The sequence below is a fragment of the Oryctolagus cuniculus genome, chromosome X (genome assembly GCF_051225735.1).
Source record: "Oryctolagus cuniculus isolate XC-2025 breed Fujian yellow rabbit chromosome X, ASM5122573v1, whole genome shotgun sequence".
Classification (NCBI taxonomy): Eukaryota; Metazoa; Chordata; class Mammalia; order Lagomorpha; family Leporidae; genus Oryctolagus; species Oryctolagus cuniculus.
In genome coordinates this window covers 29,129,355-29,152,273 of record NC_142888.1, presented here as the reverse complement: position 1 = coordinate 29,152,273, position 22,919 = coordinate 29,129,355, and the positions used below count along the sequence as shown (strand labels likewise).

The 22,919-nt window shown below is 40.5% G+C and overlaps 1 protein-coding gene across 1 annotated transcript in view; it reads right to left on the bottom strand.

Moving 5' to 3' along the window:
- Positions 1–22,919, bottom strand: part of MAOA (monoamine oxidase A) — a 69,848-nt gene that overhangs the window by 4,740 nt on the left and 42,189 nt on the right. The window contains exons 4-12 of the mRNA XM_051827031.3: positions 19,571–19,675; positions 18,194–18,285; positions 14,498–14,639; positions 11,381–11,530; positions 10,940–11,099; positions 10,022–10,118; positions 5,488–5,541; positions 3,015–3,072; positions 1,944–2,041 (exon numbers count right to left, since the gene is read on the bottom strand). Coding sequence (XP_051682991.2) covers positions 1,944–2,041; positions 3,015–3,072; positions 5,488–5,541; positions 10,022–10,118; positions 10,940–11,099; positions 11,381–11,530; positions 14,498–14,639; positions 18,194–18,285; positions 19,571–19,675 — 956 coding nt within the window. The remainder of the gene's footprint in view (positions 1–1,943; positions 2,042–3,014; positions 3,073–5,487; positions 5,542–10,021; positions 10,119–10,939; positions 11,100–11,380; positions 11,531–14,497; positions 14,640–18,193; positions 18,286–19,570; positions 19,676–22,919) is intronic.

The window sequence follows — 22,919 nt, the reverse complement described above, 5'->3', positions numbered from 1 at the left end:
TTTCCGGTAAAGGGGAGACTGGAGGGATTATATAGATGTGTCCCCTTAAAAGACAACCTCTGGTGGTCAGTGCTATGGTGTAGTGGGCTAAGCCTCTGTCTGCAGCACTGGCATCCCATATGGGTATCAGTTCTAGTCCTGGCTGCCCTCTTCTGATACAGCTCTCTGCTATGGCCTATGAAAGCAGTAGAAGATGGCCCAAGTGCATCTGCGTGGGAGACCCAGAAGAAGCTCCTGGCTCCTGGTTCAGAACGGCCCTCCTCTGGCCATTGTGGCCATTTGGGGAGTGAACCAGTGGATGGAAGACCTTTTTCTCTGTCTCTCCCTCTCTCTGTCTGTAACTCTACATCTAAAATAAATAAATAAATAAATAAATAAATAAAATCTTATATATAAAAAAGACAACCTCTGGGGCCAGTGTTGTGGCATACTGGGTAAAGCAATGCCAGTATCCCATATGGGCTGCTGTTTGAGTCCTAGCTGCTCTGCTTCCTAACCAGGTCCTTGCTAATGGCCTAGGAAAGCAGCAGGAGATGGCCCAATTGCTTGGGCCCCTGCCTCTCATGTGGGAGACCTGGAAGTTCCTGGTTACTGGCTTCATACCATCCCAGCTCCAGCCATTGCAGTCATTTGGGGAGTGAACCAGTGGATAAACAATCTCTGTCTCTTCCTCTCTCTCTGAAACTCTGTTTTTCAGACAAATAACTAAATCTTTTAAAAAAAAAAAGACAACCTTTGTGTAGCTGGTTTCTATGAACTTATCTAGGGACTGGCTGAAGGGCAAGGAAATGGACCTCTTGCAAAGATACTCTGCCAGAGAGAAGCAAGGAAGGGCTGGGCTGAATGGGCAACTGTTCTCTCCAACTGCCTAGGCATGGATTCCTGTCACATCTCTAGTCACTTTCATGAAGTCTTCCAAACTGCACTACCATTCTCACCCCTATCCCAAGTCCTTCACCTCAGCCCAGTCCCACTGGTATACCTTTTTCCAATTCAGGATCCCTGGGCTTCATCTATTCCTGATCCTACTCCTATTTTCTAGACTTCTCCTTTGATTCCATTACTAAACCACTTCATCAGTTCTGTTATCACTAACAAAGGGTATTTGATTCAATGAAGAAAAAAAGACAAGTAAAACCCTCCTATATGGAAAGGGTTGACAAATACCTCTTCCTTCTCGATGGACAAATGTGACTTTGCATTAACTTTCTAGCTCTGTTCCTTGGAAACCAGATGTAGGTATAATACCACCTATGTGACCAGGCAACACTGCTTATGCTAAAAATGCCTCTCCCTACCCCCACATTGGTAAACTGTATCAAGACTTGTACCTGGTAGGAGGCTATCCCTTTGGACTTCCGTGAGTATGATGTTCTTGTAACTGAACAAGTGATCCTGGACAGTATGCCTATGAGACAGTGTGTCTCAGGCTTATGGAGCAAGGGCTTTTAAAGTTAAGGTGGACTCCTCTACCCTGAGTGGATCCCCTGTCCTCACAACTTAGCTGTATACAGTAAGAACTGCTCCCTTTGAAGAATTAATGCTCTGTTGGAAAGACAGGTGTATTGGATGAACACATCCAATATCCCTTTGTGTACACTGGTGCCAAGGAGCCTAGGATAGTCTTGTGAGATTACGTGTCGAGTTGAGCTCCAAAAGGCCTTCTGGAGGCCACTGCAGCTTCTCTCATTCCCACAAGTACTGCTGACATCTGAAGTCTCCTCCTCCACCTCAGCATTCTGCTATTGCTCTATGTGCCAGTGGCCATGGTTCTATGTACTAACTTCCTTATTTTCCTACGGACATCCAGAAATATGCAAATTGACTATCTGGGATATTAGAAATAGGAATGCTGACTACTCGTTCCAGGCTTTTCCATTGAACTTTGCTCCTTTTTATAAGGGTGGTACAGGTCTTGTATTAGTGGAGTGCTTGTGTAGTACCTTCCATATTGAGTCATGATGCCTGGGGGGAAGTAGGCTGTGTAGCAGCCCCCGGAATATTGTTCTTCACACCAGTTCTTCTCTTCATAATGCACCGGCTGCAGTTTAGTGGATAGACAATTGCAAAGAGAAAATACAGATGAAATGCTGCCAGTCAACAATGAAACCTCTTGTGTGTTTTACTTTAACAGAAATTAGCAAATGCCAAAAAATGTATGCTTTGATTTTCTCAAGCTCTTGATGAGGGGAGACATGAAGTTTTTATAGCTAAGTCCACAGGAAACCCCACCAACAATCAGCCTGTAGGAGGGTCTACTTGAATCTTTCAGAACCCCTTCTTTATGCTGGAAACAGGAATGACGGGAATACTGCTATGAAGGGAACAATTAATATAAAAAATATTTCCTAGCGGACATGACAAAATTTTCTCTGATTTCCCTAACACTAACATTTTGAAGGTTTATTATTTGAGCAGTTCAGATACAAGTTCCTGTAATGGTTCCTGCTATCAGCAGGTTCTTCAGAAATAATTTCATCCTCCTAATCACTTTCAGTGGTGGACTAAAAGCTGAAATTCCTAAATGAGTTGTGAATTGAATCTACACATGGGAAAATAAATTGGTATGACTTGGACTTGGGCAGATAGTCTAGATTCAGGGTATTTTGTCATGCATATACCACTGTGTCTTCAGCAACAAATGATGACACATTTCTGGGATTTTATTTTGCAGCAGGCAGTTGACCCCAATATCAAAGGTAGGACCTCTGTTCTGGGAACCATTCTCACTCATCTTTGACATAATCCCTGCAGCTCCAAGCTCTGATCACAATTGGCTGCCAGTTATCCAGTGAATACTTGAACAGTCCAAAGGAGCCACTGTGTCAGAAATTCCATGCACCTGAAACCAGCTTTTAATGGCCTTTTGTGATTGTTGAAGTTAATCCTCCAAGTTAAGCATAACCCTTTATACTCTCCTCATAAGACTGTCAGAAAATCAGAATCTGCTTTGCTTTACCACTTAGAGCAAGCAGAGCTGAACGTGCTAGGGATTAATGCCAGGGCTTTCTTACTTGTAAAGCTTCTTCTGATCCCAGCACTCTAGCATACAGTTCGCAGATTTTCCGCTTCCTATAAAATAAGAACCAAAAAGTGTTAGGGAAGTAATAAGCTGTTGAGTATAGAATAAACTTAGTGAGTTCTAGGACTCCTGCCAAAGAACCAGACTGAATACTGAAAAATTAATATCAATGGCTTTATGTAACTATACAAAATGAACAGTTCAATGAGTCTCCATATTCAAATTGACTTTCTTTTTTTTTTTTTTAAAAAAAGATTCTATTTATTTGAGAGGTGGAGTTTCACACAGTGAGAGGGAGAGACAGAGAGAAAGGGCTTCCTCCCACTGGTTCCCTCCCTAAATGGTGTCAACGGCTGGAGCTGTGCCAATCCGAAGCCAGGAGCCAGGAATTTCTTCTGGGTCTCTCATGTGGGTGCAGGGGCCCAAGGACTTGGGCCATAGTCTACTGCTTTCCCAGGCCATAGCAGAGAACTGGATTGGAAGAGGGGCAGCCGGGACTAGAACCAGTGCCCATATGGGATGCTGGTGCTTCAGGCCAGGGCTTTAATCCACTGCATCACAGCGCCAGCCCCCAAATTTCTATGCCTCAATATGGTCATTTGATCAGAAGACTCAACAAAATTTTCCTTCTTTTTATATTTTTGCCTTTTATTATCCAATACCATATCAATTTGAGATAAAAATAGCAAAAATAAATATAATTACATTTAGTTCAGTCTTAAGAACTGATTTTACATAATTTTTCTGGAATATGTAGAATTCCAGAATGAATTATTTTATGTCTATAGTACATATAGACTGTGCCTTACACCTATCCTATATTTGTCTATTAAATATAAAGCTAATTTAATCTTCTGAGTATAATATAAGATATAGTTTAAATGTATAAAACTACTCTAAACTATACGTTAAAGGCTAACAAGCAGTATTTGTTAAAAAATATGGCAAAGATAAATCAAACGTGTAAGACGAGCATGAAAAATTGATGAGACAAATGGCCAAAAATATGCAGGAGGTGGGGAGAGAGGGGAAAATCAAGCTTACTTGTGACAAAAGAAACAGATGAACAACATAAAATTTTATGTTAACAATTAAATTAGAAAATATTTTTAAAATATGCCCCTAATTTTTCTGAATACTGTGGGACAAAACATAATCATAGAAATGTATCTAAATTTTTAAATTTACACCATTCATATACCTTTTAGAACTTCTATATCACAGGTACAAAGTCAGAAGGAAAATGTGGAATTAGAAGCATGGCTCATTGCTACCATTTTTACATGGAAGGTTTTAGGGAGAAACAAATGCCACTCCTGAAATAATGTCACACAGCATTAGGTAGATGTTTAAATTCCAGGATAGAAAGGAAAAGTTTGGTTTCCTTCAAAGAGTTGTTCTTACTACACATCAAAAATCCTAAGTGAAAGAGGCATGCATTTAGCTCAGTTGTTAAAATGCCACTTGGGATGCCTGCATCCCATTATTAGAGTGCCTGGCTTTGATAACTGGCTCCATTTCTGGTTCCAGCTTCCTGCTAATGCACATACTCGGTGGCAGCCAGTGATGGCACAAGTTTGCGTCCCTTCTCAGGGTAATGGTTCAAGTACTTGGGCCTCTGCCACCCATGTGGGAGATCTGGGTTGAGTTCCTGGTTCCTGGCTTTGGTTTGGTCCAGCAACAACCATTGTGGGTATTTGGGGGAGTAAACCAACAGATGGGCGATCTCTGTCTCTGTCTCTCTATACATCTCTGCCTTTCAAATTAAAGAAATACATAATTTTTAAAAAAGAGAAAAACATGTAATTCCTAAACACCCTTTCACAGATTTTGATAGAATAAGTTCTGTGAAGCTCTGCTCTTGTCAATGGCATATTCAGTAAGGGTTTTGCCTTCCTAGAACTTTTGAGACATTCAGCCACCATGTGGAATCATAACCAAATGTCTATCCCCAGGCTGCTATTTATTTTACTATTAATAAGGAAGGCAAGCAGGAAATCCAAAAGAAAATGTCAAGCTTAGTGTGGCATAATGAAAAAAATGTATATTATATGCTAGTCCTGGTTTCCATGGTTGGAAAGTATGTGTCCTTCCAAAATTCCTATGTTGGAAATTAACCCCCAATTTGATGGTTTAATGAGGCAGGAACTTTTAGAAAGTTATTAAGTCACAAGGACTTCTCCATTTAGCTCACATTTTCTGTTATTTTTCTCTATTCACCTTACAGAGAAACCCTACCTCTCAACTACTGCAAATGAACACAAATATGTAAAATTAAATTAATATACGCATATGGGCAAGGGCTGGGTTGCAAAGGCAACAGCAAGATATAGAAACATTGATTTGTTGGCATTTTGAGAGTATCTGTGAAGTATTTTGTTTTCTCGATGGTATTCTATTGTTGTTTGTGTGACAAACAAAATACAAGCTGACCTTCCATCTATTTTTCAGATATACAGTCTCACCTGATTTCCTTATGAAGCTTGGCAAGCCGATCAGCTTTACGGGCAACGATGAAACTATAGAGAGAAGTTACATTTGAATGATTAGTTCACTGCCCTTCTTTTGCAAGTGTTTGTATCTCTACCCACTCAGCATTAAAGAACTCTCCTAGATCCTCTCCTCTCCCAGAATAAATGCCAAGTAGTCTTTAGTTGACTGCTGTGTCCAAAACCCCTGTTAGGCTATGGGCCCCTAAATGACAGGTCATCTCCATGTCAATATTAAACACCCAAAGTTTAACACAGTGTTTGACATACAGTAGGAAATCAAATGTTGGATGAATTAATGTTGTGCTAAATGATTATTCTGGTAGACTGTTGACTTCTGCCAAATACTTGCTCAAAGCTGGGAAAACAAATACAAATATGTGTCTGAAATAGATGCCATGGTAGGCTCCTCACATTCCTCTTCAGGACCAGGTACTTAGTACCCTTACCTCACAGCTGAAACTTACCCCAGAAATCTTACTTGGCAGCAGACAACTGCCTGCTTCAAGGTCCTGACCCTTCCCAGAGGCAACTGGTACCATTTGGGTCAGTTTAGGACAACTCTGAAGGACTATCAGCTCTGGAGCTTCCCATGGTCTGAGGCCTTTGTTGGGACAACATTAGAGCCTAACTTCTCCCTGTGTCTGGTCCTGATTCCTTCTGTTGTCATAGGCAATAATCCCCAGACTACTTCCCAGTAAACCTCCTGATCCCAAATCTCCATCTCCAAGTCAGGTTCCTGGGAAACCAACCTAACATAGTCCCCAAATAAAGCATCGTCATAAAACTCAGTCATAATCTGTCTGCTTCCCTTTAATCAAATAGATTCTATTTATTATGCTGGCATTAATAATTGTATATTTTAAAGAATTGAATCATGACATAAAATCGTTAATTATACTATTATTAGAAAGCTTTCAAAAATCCAAATGAGGTAAAGGACAATGAAATGATTTCTTCAGTGGAAAATAGTTTTTAAATTGTAATTCTTTTTTTCTAGACCCAAAAGACAAATAGATCAGGGCTGAGAATGCAAGGGCTGAAAGTAGATATTTCCTCCTCTCCACCCCAAAATTAAACTGCTACTCAATTCGATTGGCAATGCTTTTAGGGCTGTTATTTGAGAATATTCTATGATACAAAGACACAAAATATGTTCATCCCGAGAAGAGTTAGAATCTATGGATTATTTAAGAAATCTGAACTACTTAACATTATGGGATAGTCATAATTTTGTTTAACACATCAAGATGTGAATAACTATGAATTTTAGCTAAATTTTAGGTTTATGCAAGAATCACTAAGTTTAGATATATGCAGTATTTAAAAGAAAATCACCAATATTTAATGAAAGATTAAGTGATTTATCTGAAGAGCTTTTTAGTGCTACCTATTTCTGTAAACATCTCAAGTCATGACTGAAATAATCTCTTTTATCTCATTCTAACAACGGACAAATATCCTTTGACTATCTTTGATGTTTTATTGCAGAAATTAAAAAACCTGGCTGGCTTTGTGTTGGGGATATTTCACAATTCTAAAGTACAAGGTCCTTTCCAGTTCCCAAAAGATGTCGGTTATTACAAACACAGTACTGGGCATTACCACTCCTATCTTTGAGGCCAAGAGCAAAAAGCAGAGTGGGATCATATATTCCCAAGGCTTTCATTATCAAGAGGCAATTGTGATAAAACAGGGGAGAGGTTGGTAAACTAGTATGAAGGGGAAAAATAAGCTTTTCCCTCATCCCTCATAAATTCATAGTTGGGACAGACTTCCGCAGCAAAAGACAAGTTAACAAGAAAAAGTTTATTAATGCGTGCAGTGCACAGCACATGGGAGAAACCTCAGTGAAAAGTAACTCAAGGCAGTGGTTTAGGAATGCAGCTAATATAGTACATCCAACAAAGAACAATAAATTTTAGAGAAGTGACAAGACAAAGGAAAGCAGTCCCAGGCTTCCAAAGGCAGGAAACTGTGGGAAAGTAAATATCTGGAAAGGCATTAATGGAGTAAAATCTGCTCTGCCTTCTTAGAGCTGATAAAGGGTTGTCTCCAATACAGGAGAATTTACATCCTACATCCTGTGTGTAGATGGGAAATGGGGGAGGAGAGAAACACCTTTTCTCTCTTCAAATTTCTGTCCTGTTTTTAGATAAGCAGAGGGAAGACAGAGAGTTTTCTCCCCACCCCCAACTTAATTGTCTTCAGCTCAACAATCCTCCTTATTTTGGGGAGGCGTGTTTTAGTTTCCCACAGGTACAGTTTCAGTTAGACAGGAGCAATAAGTTCTGGTGATCTGTTTCAAAGCAGGATGACTAGTTAATACTAATATACTGTATATTTCAAAAACAGTTTAAATAGTGGATTTTACATGTTCTCACTATAAATAAATGATAAATATTTGAGGTGATAGATATCTTAATTAGCCTGGTTTGATCATTCTATAGGATATACATATATTGAGACATCACATTGTACCCTATAAATTAATTATTATTTATCAACTGCAAAGAAAGCTAATGAATAAATGCAGATTAGAACATCATTCTCTAGGAGCTACCTAAATAACCCCATTGACATCTGGAAGGGTCCTGCTATACATATCACAGTAAATAATGCCAAATAAATGAGAAAGGCATATGTCACCCAAGGAAAAGGAAGCATCTATGTTCTTCCATCCAGAGTTAGATTAGTCTTATCTAACATTCTCCTGGAACCTGTACCCTAGTCTCTTGCTTTTATCTGGAATAGAGCAGCTAATGCCAAACTACCAAAAACAACCTATAGCCTTTCTTTCCCTATGTAGTTAGAGGTAAAGGGGATGCGTTATTCCTATGGTCATTAAATTGTAAGCACCTGCCCATCTCAGGGAAGCTGGTACTATTTCTCATCTTTTACAGTCAGTGAAGTGGTTATAAAATGTATTGTTAGCAGTCCATTAGCTCAGTCTGCTTTCTAAATCCCTTTGGACATGCGTCTGCTTTTTTGGACTCTGGAAATTTCCTTCAATGATATGATATGCATGAGCTCACCTCTCCCTCTGGCAGGAGGCATGCGTTTTCCAGGAGCAAAGAGGAAAACACTGGTGTCTAAAAGTCACTAAATTCCATTGAAGCTGTGTTATTTTGTGAAGGTATGGTAGAAAAAAAAATAACTTTTGTTTGCATAGTTTTTGAGGAGGGCCAAAGGGCAGGCAACTGGGAGGCTGGGCTCTCCTTAGCAGGTCCTTTGTAAAGGGTCTGTTTCTCTTTCTGGATCCCTAGCTCCCAACAGGCAGAGCAGCTGTGTGTTAGGATGAGCGGAGAGGAGAAGGGCTCTCCTCTACTGTACACAGAACCATCCTGCACCATCTCTGTACTTCCACAGGTAAGGGAAATACTGTTGGTGAAGGGTAACTATGGAGAAACCAATCAGAAAATTTATGCCATCCACTCAAGGCCTGGCTCCACTCTGACCTGTGCTTTCGAATTGGCCAGCCATCTTCTACCCCAGGGTAACAACTAACATTTTCTATGTGTCAGATGCTTTCAATGGAGGAAAAAGTTAATTTTTGGAAACCTGAATCTGATAGGTTTTATAGGATAAAGTGAAACCAACCTGCTTATTAATATTTCTGAAATTAATAAGCTGTGTGGGTTCTTGCCATGAATTCAGAGAAGAATTCTGAATACTGGCTCAAACAGACCAGACGACATGGTAAGTTTTTTAAGTTTTTATTCAGTGAGAGAAATGCACTGGAGAGTGAGGGCTCTAGCTAAACGAGAAAGGGAAGTCTGGAAATTAAGTTGGAATCCATACCAAGCAGAAAGCAGGCCAAGAGCCACTTGCAGCAAACGTTTGGTTATGAGCAGCTACTAGCAGCTTATCACGGGCAGTGAATGGAAGGCAGAGAGCTGGAGGCCAGAAGGCCATGCGCCCCAAAGGCACAGGGCAACAAGGGGATCCAGGGCAGTGAAGGAAAATAAGGGAAGGGCCCACTATCCTCCATGCCTTTTATCCACTTCCAAAGGGGCGTGGTTAATTAGTCTGGTTGGCAGGTGGGTGTGCAGGTATGATTAGGTAGGGGCATGAGATCACACAGAGGGTGTGGTGGAGAGTGTGGTCTCCAGCTTACAGACCTCATCAATTTTATCCTAACTGCTTGCCTACATTATTAGCATTCAGTTTTCATTCCAGAATGGGTGCAAACATTCTGTCTCTATGCAAATTTGGCTATCACATCATCTGTCTAGCTGTTTTTTTTTACTTCCTCCTCAATACATAAATTGTATGGGAGAAAAAAATGATGTGCACAAGCACAAGATAGTGTTAATTTTGGTAAAGTTTCCCAGTGTTCTCATACCACCCACAAACATTACTATAATATTTTAATCAATGGAAATATAATACAGTTTTATAGGGTTATTTATCATTGTCCTAACTCAATTCCAAAACAATATACTTGGCTAGGTTCTATACCAATCTACCAATACAATCTGGAAAATGAAGAACTCTTGCTCTAACTTACCCCATTATGGCAGGCAGTGATCCATCTGGCTTGGTGTCATCCAGGGTTATTGAAATTGGAGCTTCTTCATCTTCAATGATCATGCAACCACAGTAATCTTAACCAGGACAAATTAATAGGAGATTGACACCAATGTCATCAGAGGCATTGATATACATACAAAACACATATGAACTATTTTGCTATAAGGAAGGTGAATCTTAAACAACTGGTATTTGCCCTAAGCCTAGAAGCTACTTCTTGTTGAATATACACATTTACTAAACAAGGATGTCTATTTACCACCATATATGGAAAACAACCCATCTCTATCACCTTTACATAAAGGGCTTATGACCAATGCTTGGCAAAAAAGGTAAGACGGTCTTGGATCCCAAAGTACATGGGGGACAAAGTAGGATGTGTCAGAGGGAATCATCTCACCAATTATCAACCCTGAAGGAATAACATATGAGCAGAAGGCTTTTTAACAGGAGTCATCATATCTCATGAACCTACCAAATCTCAGACCTACAATACCCTAATGGTGGGTATTACTGTTAATACTTTACATTTAGAGACTGATGTTAGTAAGAAAGTGCAGTCCAGGATGTCTGACTTCAAAGCAATGCTCTTTCCACAATGTCCCTTGGCCTTACTTTGTTTATAAAGAGTAAGTAGTAAGACAAATGCCAGGAGCTAGGGCAATGGCGGCACCACAACTGGTATGACCTCCTCCTTTGCTCCTACTGGCAACAAGTATCTTTGGGGTCATTTTGTGTTGACAGAGCTATGAGGAAATCAACAGAATAATATTTCTGATTCTTTCACTATCAATTTGAAAACAATTTTTTTTTGTTTAGAGCCTTTTGCTCAATATTCCTAAAGAACACAGTTCCTTCACTTAATGCAGTTTAAATATGAATAAGAACCACCTACCCTTCTTCTTCCAGAAGGCCTCTTTGTAATACATCATACACTTAATGATAGCTCCCATGGGAAGACGTTGAATTAGTTGGTTTCTCTCTGGTGGAAGTTCTGGTTTGAAGTGGATTTTAGCAGTCAAGGTTGGAGGGATGGCACTAAGTACATATTTGCACTAAAATACACATAAGCAAAATATCATGTTAAGTAGTGAGCTACAGTTCTTGCAGAGGGCATGAAAATCATCTTTATTATTTTGAATGACATCGAGCAATAACCACATACAAAATGAGGCAACAAAACAAAGAGTTAGGTCAATCGATGCTGGTAATTTGGGAAAATGAGGCAGAAACATGCCAGCATTAATTATGCCATTGCTTGGATTACATTTGATTAGAAACTGTAGAAGATACAAGGCCTATTTATTGTGTGTTCATTTTGATAAAAATTAATTACCTCATAGGTTTCATGATTCAATGTCTCCACTACGATATTGTCATTAGTTTGATCAACATATGTGACAGGACATTTCAGCTTCACTCGGTCCCCAAGGAGGTCCATTATCCTCTCGCTTACTTGGCCAGATCCACCGATAAACTTGCGTTCCTATAGGAGAAGGTAGGCCAGAAAGGAAATGTTATAAAAGCCCAAGGAAGGAAAATCATATTGGCACTGATTAAGGAACCTCCAGAAAGTTGCAGGTCACACCTTCACCCTCTACACACTTGACTGTTGGAAGAGCTCATTAAGACAGAAGCAAAATCTGCCAAGACACCTCAATTATCATTCTCTGCACAGCTTCCAGCAGTGAAAGACAGTTACTAGTTAACAAAATCACAGAATCAGAAGAAATGTTCACCTATACCAGTACTGTCCTGACCAAATTGGAACATCAGTAAGTCCTTGGGCTGCAAATGTCCAAGAGTGTGGTGCACAGAAGGAGCCGTGGAAAAAGGAGGGTGCTAAGCTTTTCCCAGCAGATGTGGTTTCTAACTACACTCGACTGCTCTCAGTCCTGGGCTATGATTGTCTGGGTAGGCAAAGATGTAGGCAATGTCATATTATATACAATGTGATTCTAAGAGAGTATATTTAGGGTGCTCTTAGGGATAGCCATGCTCTATCTGTCATTATCAAATGAGGTTCTAAGAGTGTGAATCTCAGATCTTGAGCAACTTTCTACAAAACTGTCCAAAAGTTTGACAGCAGAGGCAGCGGGATGAAGGCTAAGTGCCTGACTGTTATTCAGTATGCTGCCCACTGACACCTGCTATGCTTATTTTTTTTCCTGTTTTCCTCTTTACATTTATTTGTAAAATCTATAGAGTTTTAAGTCACACGTTCCCTTTTTATAACAAAAATTTAAAGGCTGCTGGATGCAAAATAATTTATATATAGTATGAGATAATATAATGCAATATAATATAATACCGTATCCTTGTGGTGGGGGCAGGGATTTAGAGACCTGTCACTCGGAGCCAGCCTTGCACATGCAGATGACATCCCACCCTGACTACCATAGCGACCCCTGGCAAGTTCTCACCTCGATTGGGGTCCCCAAGTTTCCACTCAGAGGTCGGGGAGAGGGCCTCGGGACACCCCTCCAGCTTGGAGCCCCGCAGCAGCCAGAGGCGCACCACAACGCGCCGGTTCCCGGCTGGGGCGGCGGTGTGCCAACCTGCTATGCTTATTGTGGAAATGGTTCCAGCTTAATCTAAGAAGGTAAGTCCTCAATACAATGAATTTGTTAAGAACCCGGGGGATACTTTTAGTTTGCCATAGAAGGTTCTTTCAGTGGTCATAAATATACATTGGTAGCCCAACATTTGAAAATTAAGTACCCAAATCACAAACACACAATGATTTTTGCACTTTTATAACTGGCTACTTTTTTTTTTTTTGACAGGCAGAGTGGACAGTGAGAGAGAGAGACAGAGAGAAAGGTCTTCCTTTTGCCGTTGGTTCACCCTCCAATGGCCGCCGCGGCCGGCGCGCTGTGGCCGGCGCACCGCGCTGATCCGATGGCAGGAGCCAGGAGCCAGGTGCTTTTCCTGGTCTCCCATGGGGTGCAGGGCCCAAGCACCTGGGCCATCCTCCACTGCACTCCCTGGCCACAGCAGAGAGCTGGCCTGGAAGAGGGGCAACCGGGACAGAATCCGGCACCCCGACTGGGACTAGAACCCGGTGTGCCGGTGCTGCAAGGTGGAGGATTAGCCTAGTGAGCCGCGGCGCCGGCCAACTGGCTACTCTTTTAATGACACCACTAAGGCTCTTTATAAAAATATTCTCTAGTGGTTAAGATCTAAATTCATGATTTGTCTTTCTTCCAGAAGACTAGTATCATTTAATATATATTCTGACCTATATTTTCCAAGAGTTGCTTGAATTTTAGTGTAGTGGAAAGACCATGAACTATTTCTGTCTTATTCATGTCTACTACTTTAGTATTTGTTGAATTAAATTACTAAAGGACAAACTTAAGTTCTTCAATAATGATACTGTGATAATAGTTTGAGATTCATAATCTCAACCTTACTTTCCAAAAGCTCATGTAGAGTTTGGCTATAAGTATCCTAACTCCTCTGAATGAAGGACACAAATACCAAATATGAATCAATATAACTCAGAAAGTAAAATATGGGTTACAAAGAGTAATGTAGAACTTTTGCCTGGTAAGTAAAGACACAAAATGCAACTGCCTTGCATTTGCCAAAGCTAAGGGTCAAATGGGCAAATAACTCTTGGTGTCAAAAGAACAACATGGGGATTTCCTAAGGAGAGTAATAATTCATATGCATAGAAAGTCTCTACACTTTTTACTGGCATTAAGAATTTAGGGAATCAGAGAACAGAGCATAAAGTTAGAAGTGAACTGCTACTAATTAAACCTCATCTTATCCAGGCACAACATTCCTAGAAAAGAGATATCCATTCTCTCTGGACAAGGATGAGCCTAGAAATAAAAAGAGTCTCAGAGTCTGAGGAATCAGAGAATTGGGATTCTGGCTTCACCACCAGTTTGCTGAGGATACAGTCAATGAACAAAATGAGTTCCTTTATTAGTAATGCAAGTGGGATGGAAGCTGGGCAAATGCAAGTGGGTGGCCAAAATGTAGGATTCAAGATGTAGAATTTACTATTGCTAACAGTGGCCATAAAATACCTGTGTGACAAGAAGAGAGAACAGCCACTTTCATTCTAACAGTTAACCCAAAATATCTCAAAGAAATGGGTCAAAAACTTTATGTCTAGATCAGAGATGATTTTTTCAGTGCACTGATTTTGTAAGCAGAATTTATTTTATTTCAGGATTTTAGCTTCCTAAGTTTAGCCTATTTTCTCCCACCTCAAAAAGGAAGGAACTTATTTCCCAAGACCTATTAATTCAAAAGAAAATAGTCTTTAGCTGTGAACTTTTCAGGAATGAAAATAAATATTTTTGCAAAAAAGTTTTCTGAGCTCATTTCATACTGCTAAATGTTCATGTTTCAAAATACTGAAATAATTAAGACACTGCCTGGGAGAGAGAAAAATCACAAATCAAGTTAGAGTCTCAGAACAGACGTGCCATACCTGGCCCCCATTGGTGATTGAGAAGATCCGCGTGGTGCCACCACACTGCTTTACATACCACAAGAACCACAGGGCAGATACCTCATGAGGCTCAGAGGTCACATTGATGTTCACAAAAAGATAGGCGAAGTGTCTGGCAGTCCTGTTCACAGAACAAAAGTCTAGGTTAGTAGTTAAGACTTAACATGAGCCATGGATCGTATGTTCCGAAAATACAATGCAGTATGGTTAGAAAGTAATTTTATTGCTTTTGGGGAAAAAATCTTAAGGCTCAATGTCTGAAGAAATGCATTTTTGTTGGCTGGCGCCATGGCTCACTAGGCTAATCCTCCGCCTGCGGCGCTGGTAGCCCGGGCTCTAGACCCAGTTGGGGAGCCGGATTCTGTCCCGGTTGCTCCTCTTCCAGTCCTGCTTTCTGCTGTGGCCTGGGAAGGCAGTGGAGGATGGCCCAAGTGCTTGGGCCCTACACCTGCATGGGAGACCAGGAGGAAGCACCTGGCTCCTGGCTTCGGATAGGCACAGCGCACTGGCCTTAGTGGCCATTTGGGGGGTAAACCAAAGGAAGGAAGACCTTTCTCTCTGTCTCTCTCTCTCTCTCACTGTCTAACTGCCTGTCAAAAAAAATGCATTTTTGTAACTCTTGGGGAAAATAAAGTGTTCTGCTTTTTTAAAAAAAGATTTTATTTATTTATTTGACAGGTAGAGTTACAGACAGTGAGAGAGAGAGAGACAGAAAGGTCTTCCTTCCATTGGTTCACTCCCCAAATGGCTGCCAAGGCCAGCGCTGCGCTGATCTGTAGTCAAGAGCCAGGTGTTTCTCCCAAGCACTTGGGCCATCCTCCACTGTCCTCCCGGATCACAGCAGAGCTGAACTGGAAGAGGAGCAACCGGGACTAGAACCGGCGCCCATATGGGATGCCGGCGCTGCGGGTGGATTAACCAAGTAAGCCACGGTGCTGGCCCCGTTCTTCTGCTTTTTAAGAAATCATGGTTTAGCTCCAAATACTCAGATCCAGTCTGTCTAAAGGGTCAATATGCTTGCCAGGGATCACGAGGGATACTTCTCATCTATTGTAACAACTACCCTCTTTTCTCCATCTATACTACTTCCACACTGCTCCAGGCTACCAGTGTTTCCTCATCTTGGCTACACTAGTGATGGCTCCTGACTGATCACTCATTCCCTCTTGAACACTTTTCTATACTAGAGTAAATGAGGTCTAAAAGTGCAAATTCAAATACCTCTCTGCCTAAAACCTGCCACAGCCTAAATTGGAAAAAGGCCAAATCTAGAATGTGGCCAGTATATCTCTTGTAACACTGGCCACTACTGCAACCTCCTCTTACACTACATGTTCTTGTCATCTCTGTAGTTCAGGCATACAGACCACTCAATTGCTAAAGCCTATCAGTCTCAGCAGGGAGCACATGAGGTTGGTTCAATAATCACAGGAAGCTTTCAGAGTTGGTTCAACAATCTCCCTGCCTAGAAAATACCATCCACTCAAAGTCCCTGTGAGCCATTCCTGAAGGACGCCCCCCTCCATACCATCCACCCTACCAATCTGGCCCTATCCTTTGTGTCAGATACCATCTCCATTATAACATTCAACTTACCAATACCCCTTACTTCCCCTTTCTGCACCATGTGGGTGATTTCTGGAAGATACTACCCTCTCTCAATTAGCTGCCCACCCCTGTTACCCCTTACCCCTGTAGGTCATTTCTGGAAGATAGCATCCCCTCAATAACACTAACTATCTCTCTCACTGCTGGGAGATATCCCCCTACATCATCAATTTTTTAGCCCCCCCCCCCCCCTAGAAAAATGAATCATTCCTGAAAGATATTTCTACCACAAAATTAACCCTTCCTGACACTCATCTGTTACTGTGGGTCATTCCCAGAAGACACCATGCTCCTATATCTTCCAACTATCCCTGCCTCCCCCACAGCACAACTGGGTCATTCTTGGAAGATTCTAGTCTTCCACATCATTGATTGATACTGTCTCCTATAGCCAAAATGGTTCATTCCTGAAGATGGCATCCTCTCTTCTTGTCTGCCATTACCTAATTCAGTGGATCATTCTCCATGGATAGCAGTCCTTCAAGACCATCTACTCTTCCTTGTCTCATCCCAGCCCATTCATGCAATAAACTATTTCCACTCACCAATAAACACCTTCCCAATTCCTCCTTGCAACTGTGAAACACCAACAAAATCAACATTTCTCCCTTTCCTCCAGGCCAATTGGTTCATTCCTGGAGGATATCATTCTCCCTCCCTGCATCACCTACACAACACTGTGGATCTGTTGTAAAAGACGCTATCCTACTAACTTCATTCACCCATACTTCCTCTCCCTGTTGCATGTGTCATTCCTGGAAGATACCATCCTACTACTTTACCTGTCTCCCCTTGCCCAACACTAAGGTTCAATCTTGGAAGATACCATTTCCACCACATACCCCCTTTCTGTCTCTTCACTGCCTCCATGGTTAAGAACCTACCATGCCCCAACATCATCCCAGATTCCCTGTCTTATAATAGCAATTTAGGTCATTCCTGGAAGATACCATTCTCTCTCTCTGTGTATCCTATATCACACAGTGGATCAATTGTAAAAGATACTATACTGCCACAGTATCTGCCCTCTCAATCTCCCCTCTCCTGTGAGTTATTCCTAGAAGATATTATTCCCCAAACCATCCACCCTTCCTGTCTCCCTCTGCCCCTGAGGCTCATTTTTAGTTGAAGTGCTAACTCTGTAGTTTCAGTTTAAAACTGAGTGCATTTTGGAATGCTTCCTTTTACCTTCAGATGAGGTAAGGTCCTCATATTACAGGCAGTCTCCTACTATTATGTAATTATGTCTTCAGTATGAGTACTGCCTCTCTGAGGAATGTGCACTTCATGAGATTAGGTGCCATTTCTATCTAGTTCACCACTATTCCTCGGTGCTTAGTACAGTTTCCTTATGTATGAGGCTTCAAATAAACACATACATCGAATACATAAATATTATACATATTAATACATAAAAATACATATAGTCAGGCACTGTATAACAACATTTTGATCAATGAGGGACCACATATATGATGATGATCTCACAAGACTACAACACCTAGTGATGCTGTAGCTGTCCTTGTTCATGTAAAGTACACACTGATGTCTGCACAATGACAAAAGTGTCTAACAAAGCATTTCTCAGAACATGCTCCATTGTTATGTGATACACAACTGTACTACTGAACTGTAAGCAATTGAACTAATAATACAAATTCTAATGGAAAACATATCGTTTCTATTTTTCATTGATACAGACCAGCTCCCTCCAGTATTCCATATATTTATATGGAACTACTTTTAAATCCCTTACAAACTGCTTTTGTAGCCAATCTCTATGTAATGTAGAACACAATTACTGGTTTTATTATAGATCATACAACACTTTCATGAAAAGAAATTCTACTTCATTTACCTACTTTTCTTAAGGTATACATTCATTTTCTGCTCAAATCTGCTCTGAAAGGTCTAAAGTGGCCTCAAAGTAGCTACTGATTGAGAGAATATTAGGATTCTTCTCAACAAATTTCCTATAAATTATTAGGAAAAGCACTGCAGCTCAAGGCAGGGTAGAAAGGATAGGAAGGAAAGATATAAAAGTAAATTTTAAATAGTCAAGTTTACTTTGTCCAGCATATTTTATCAATAAGGTCTTTCATGGTCATCTTGTCCCACTCTTCAGCATGAGGTGCCTGCCAAGGTGCATCTGCTGGGATCTGCAGAGAAAAGAGGTCCCATAGTCACATGTGATGGTAAGTGCCATGGCCTACCTGAGAGGCCTACCTGAGAACCTCTGAAAACTGGTCTCTTGGTTTCTGTGTTGGAATGTGTGACTGGCATATAATTCTACATGGAGATTAGGAAGCAGGAGAGCTCTTTGCATTCTGTGCCTTAATGCTGCTGCCAAAACAATATTAATAGCATGTATAAATTTTTATTTTATTATCTATATTTATATAATATACTTATACATTTAGGTAATTGGGATTATGATGACTGACCATAATCAATATTTATTATTATTGAAAGGTAATACCCATTTTGGGATCCCAATTCAAGTTTCAGAGAATGATGTTCTATAGCCTCAGATTAAGTAAAAATAAAGCCTTGAGGCAGCAAATCCTTCTTTCCTTTACAAGCTATAGGTGCATAAGATGACTTTAATCAGCTTGGTAATAAATTTAAATAAAAGGGTAGCAATGGAAAAGTGAAGGCTCTGTGACTAGTGCCAGAACAACTCTCAGACACTGGACTGTGTAGATTTTATATGTGCAATTTCTGTTTAAAGCAACATGTATTGCCCCCATGCAATTATTTAACTTAAATCTCTGAGAACTAGTGTTCACTTAGAACATAAAGAGGCAGTCTGGTGACAGCTATTGATATTCATCAGCTTAATTAATTCACAATTATTTTATGATGTTTTTTCATGGTACCCAGATAGGTTTATGAATAAAACGTTCAATGCAGGGAACATATGTACCAAAGGGTAATTTGAAAGATATGTGTGTGCCTTGATTCAGTTGACACTCTGTTTCTTAGCAGCTGAGCTTAAAAATAACCCAAACATATTATTTCACAATATGTAGATATATCAAGATATCATATTATACATCACAAAGATAATTTTTGTTAATTATACTTCAACAAAGTTGGTTAAAAAAAAGCAGACTTAAATGTCAAAAGTAGAGATATTTAGAAAAATTCATCATTACAATGCTCAGTGGTGTACTCAAAGGCACACAGGCATTAATATCAGCTAGAAGGGGTTTGAATCTTGGTTCCCTTGCTGTGTGGTCTTGGGTACATTACATAACATCTGGGCACTCATTTCCCCCATTTGTCAAGAAGAAATACTACCAGCTTTGCAGAGTTGCTGAGGGTTTGGAAACAATATGCATCAATGTCGGGAACAGTGTTCCTTGTACTGTGAAAGGATGTTAAACAGTTGCCATTGTTATTTTAGTAATGGGCCATGTGTAAGGTCAACACATATTTTACCTCCTTTCCCATGCTGTCCATGGTTCGCCACAAGTTGTTGTAATCTAGATAAGCAACAGGATTCCATACAGGAGGGAAGGCACCACGAAATGGATAAGTTTTCCCCTGGTACATAAAAGCAAAGGTAACAATTGAAAAGGGTTAATATCTAAAATTAGGATAGTATTCCAAAAACCAAACCAAACAAACCACCCGGTTTAAGACAGCTGTTTTCAAAGTGACAGGATCCTATGTGTCAGAAGCATTTCCTTTGATGGAGTCAAAGATTAGCAAAATTTCTCCATTGCTGTGTTAGTGGTTTTTAACTGACAGTGAATAAGAGCTTTGAATTTACTTGTATGTATTTGGACAAATAAATAAAAGTAGCTCATCCTGGCATCCTTTTTTAAAAATAAAATTAGATATCAAATTCTTCATGAACACTTAGTTATAAAAATGACTAACAAATTGGCACAAATTAAATTCATTGATCTAGTATCTAATGCTTATGTAACAATACTCCCAGCTTCGGAGTTCTCATCCTAATCTCTCTCTCTCTTTTTTTTTTTTTTTTTTTTGACAGGCAGAGTGGACAGTGAGAGAGAGAGAGAGAGAAAGGTCTTCCTTTGCCGTTGGTTCACCCTCTAATGGCCGCCGCGGCCTTCCTGGGCCACAGCAGAGAGCTGGCCTGGAAGAGGGGCAACCGGGACAGAATCCGGCGCCCCGACCGGGACTAGAACCCGGTGTGCCGGCGCCGCAAGGCAGAGGATTAGCCTAGTGAGCCGCGGCGCCGGCCCATCCTAACCTCTTAAGAAGGATATTCTCACTTGGATGACAGCAGGATGAAGACATGCAGAACTGTCTTTGGATCACACAGGGGAAAAGAATAGCAAAACTGACTATTTCAAACCGTGTATTAAGGTTTACAGAGGTTAGATAAAGATTGGATAGATTACAGACTATGCTGACATCAAGAATCAGATAATTAACAATGTGGAACAATGGGCATTTGCCAGTTTTGGCTACCCAGCATCAATTCCTGTTTCTAGTAGAATCCTAGTTTCTTTCTGGGAAATTGCCTCTCCTCCTCTGTGTATAGCTGTCTAGGAACCAGCTCCCATTATAGAAAGTGGTTGGGTTAGATTATTTGTTTTTTTATCTTTTTCCATTTATTGATTTTGATTTATTTGAAAGGCAAAGAGACACAGACATGGATCTCCCAACTGCTGGTTCACCCCTCAAATGTCTCCAACAGCCAGGGCTGGATCAGGTGAAGCCAGGAGCCCAGAACTCAAACCAAGTCTTCCACATCAGTAGCAAGAAATCAAGATCTTTAGCCATCACCTGCTGCCTCCCAGGATGCACATTAGCAGGAAGCTGGAATTAGGAGTCAGGACTCAAACCAGACACTCTGATATGGGATGTGGGCATCCCAAGTGGCATCTTAACCACTGCGCCAAACACCCACCCTGGATCAGATCCTTTCTCTTCATTTATGGCTTTCGGTAACAGCCCTGCTGTGAGCCTGTGATATGAGTTGACCAGTCACAAACTCTCAGCAAATTCTGATCCTGGAGTATTTACCCACATATTGAAGAGAGTGGTCTGCAAGTTCTCTTTCCCTGTGGCAGATGCTCCTTACTACAATGACTACAACTTAGGCTCCTGCCCCTAACTTGACAAAGCTCTCTTGCTTCTGCTCATTCTCAAATGCAGTCCTCCAGTTTCATGTCAACTCTGTGGGCTCTCTCACAGTCTTTCAGTAGATTCTTTCTTGTCACCCCAGCTTGGATTCCATGGCTTGGTACAAAGACCTCTAACATGAAGATGTTTAATTAATGGCAATCATTTCATCTCACTGTGTGATAGGCACTGTTCTAAGCAAAAGCAAGGGTGAGTGGAGGTTGAATACTTATAAAAAGAGAGCAGGCATAGGTAGTTTCCATGGTGTTATTTGCTAATTTAATTCCTTTTAGTTTAAAAAAATGTCTTGAGGAGGGTGTCTGCTGCAGCAGTTATGATGCCTACATTCCATATTGGAGTGCTTAGAATTCAGGCTCCACTCTTGATTCCAGCTTCCTGTTCATCTGTGCTCTGGGAGGCAGCAGGTGATGGCTCAAGTACAATGACTGTCCCTGACAGTCATGTGGGGGACCCAGACAGAGTTCTTGGCTCTTGGCTTTGACCTGACCCACCCTGTTGCAGGCCCTGGAGAGTAAGCCAGCAGATGGAAGCACGCGCTCTCTCTCTCTCTTTCTCCCTTTCAAGTAAAATGAAAATTATCTAAATAAATGTCTTCTAAATCTTCATAAGGTCAAGATCTTTTCTATTAGTACAGTTTTGCAAGATAATTTTATTTTTAATCAAAGAAATACTTATAAAAAGTCTTTTGGGTACATTATACAATATTAAAAGTTGTGTTAATTTTAAAAAAAGGTTTGTGAAAAATTCCTGACCACCACAAAGTCTAACACCACACACTTTCCAACTGAATAAGAATGTATGGCAGCCATTAAGTGACAAAGAAGTAATTTTCCCTCTGACATAGCAAAATCAAATAACCTTGGCAGATTATGTGATCTGATTATCTGAAAATGCTATGTTGTAGCACTGCAATACAACTTTTCAAGACACCAAATCCTTTATCATCATCACCACCACCATCACTAACATTTATTGAGATTTTTCTCCATGCCTGACACCAGCTGAAACTCTTTATATGCGTTATCTCATACAATGCTCACTCCAACCCTGTGGAGGCAAGCAGTATTGATATTTCTATTTTATAAATGAGGAAACTAAAGCCCAGTGACAGTAGCTAGTAAATAGCAGAAAGGAAATTTCCTGCTCTTAAAGCCTTTGCTCATAAAACATGCTTTTCTGTCTCCTATATGGTTGATGGAATGGAGAGATAAGTTTGTTCTAGACATTTTAAGCTTCCCAAAAGAAAGAGAACTTTGGAAAGTGAAACTTTTAAATCTTCCACATGCATTTTTTCTGTTTCTAGGGAGTAAAAACAGAGACTAAAAAGCCCCAGGGGTATAAGTTGACTGCTAAGGAAACATGGCCAATTTTGGAAAAGGCTAATGTGTGTTCTGAGAGAAATGGGCAGAGATATTTTACCCAGAACACAAAAATAGTTATGGAGAGGACAGAGGCTGGGGGTAAGTAATGGCTTGGGCAGCCTTCAGAATAACTAATTCTTGTTACAATTCTTCTCTTAGGGAAATCTGGAAAAATCTGCATTTTCCTCTGTAAAATAACTTCATACAAAACTATTTGCTGCAAAAAATTATTAAAAATACATGTGTCTCAATCACCTGGGAACATTAAGAAAAGTATTATAGTTCAACAAAATGTGCCCACATTC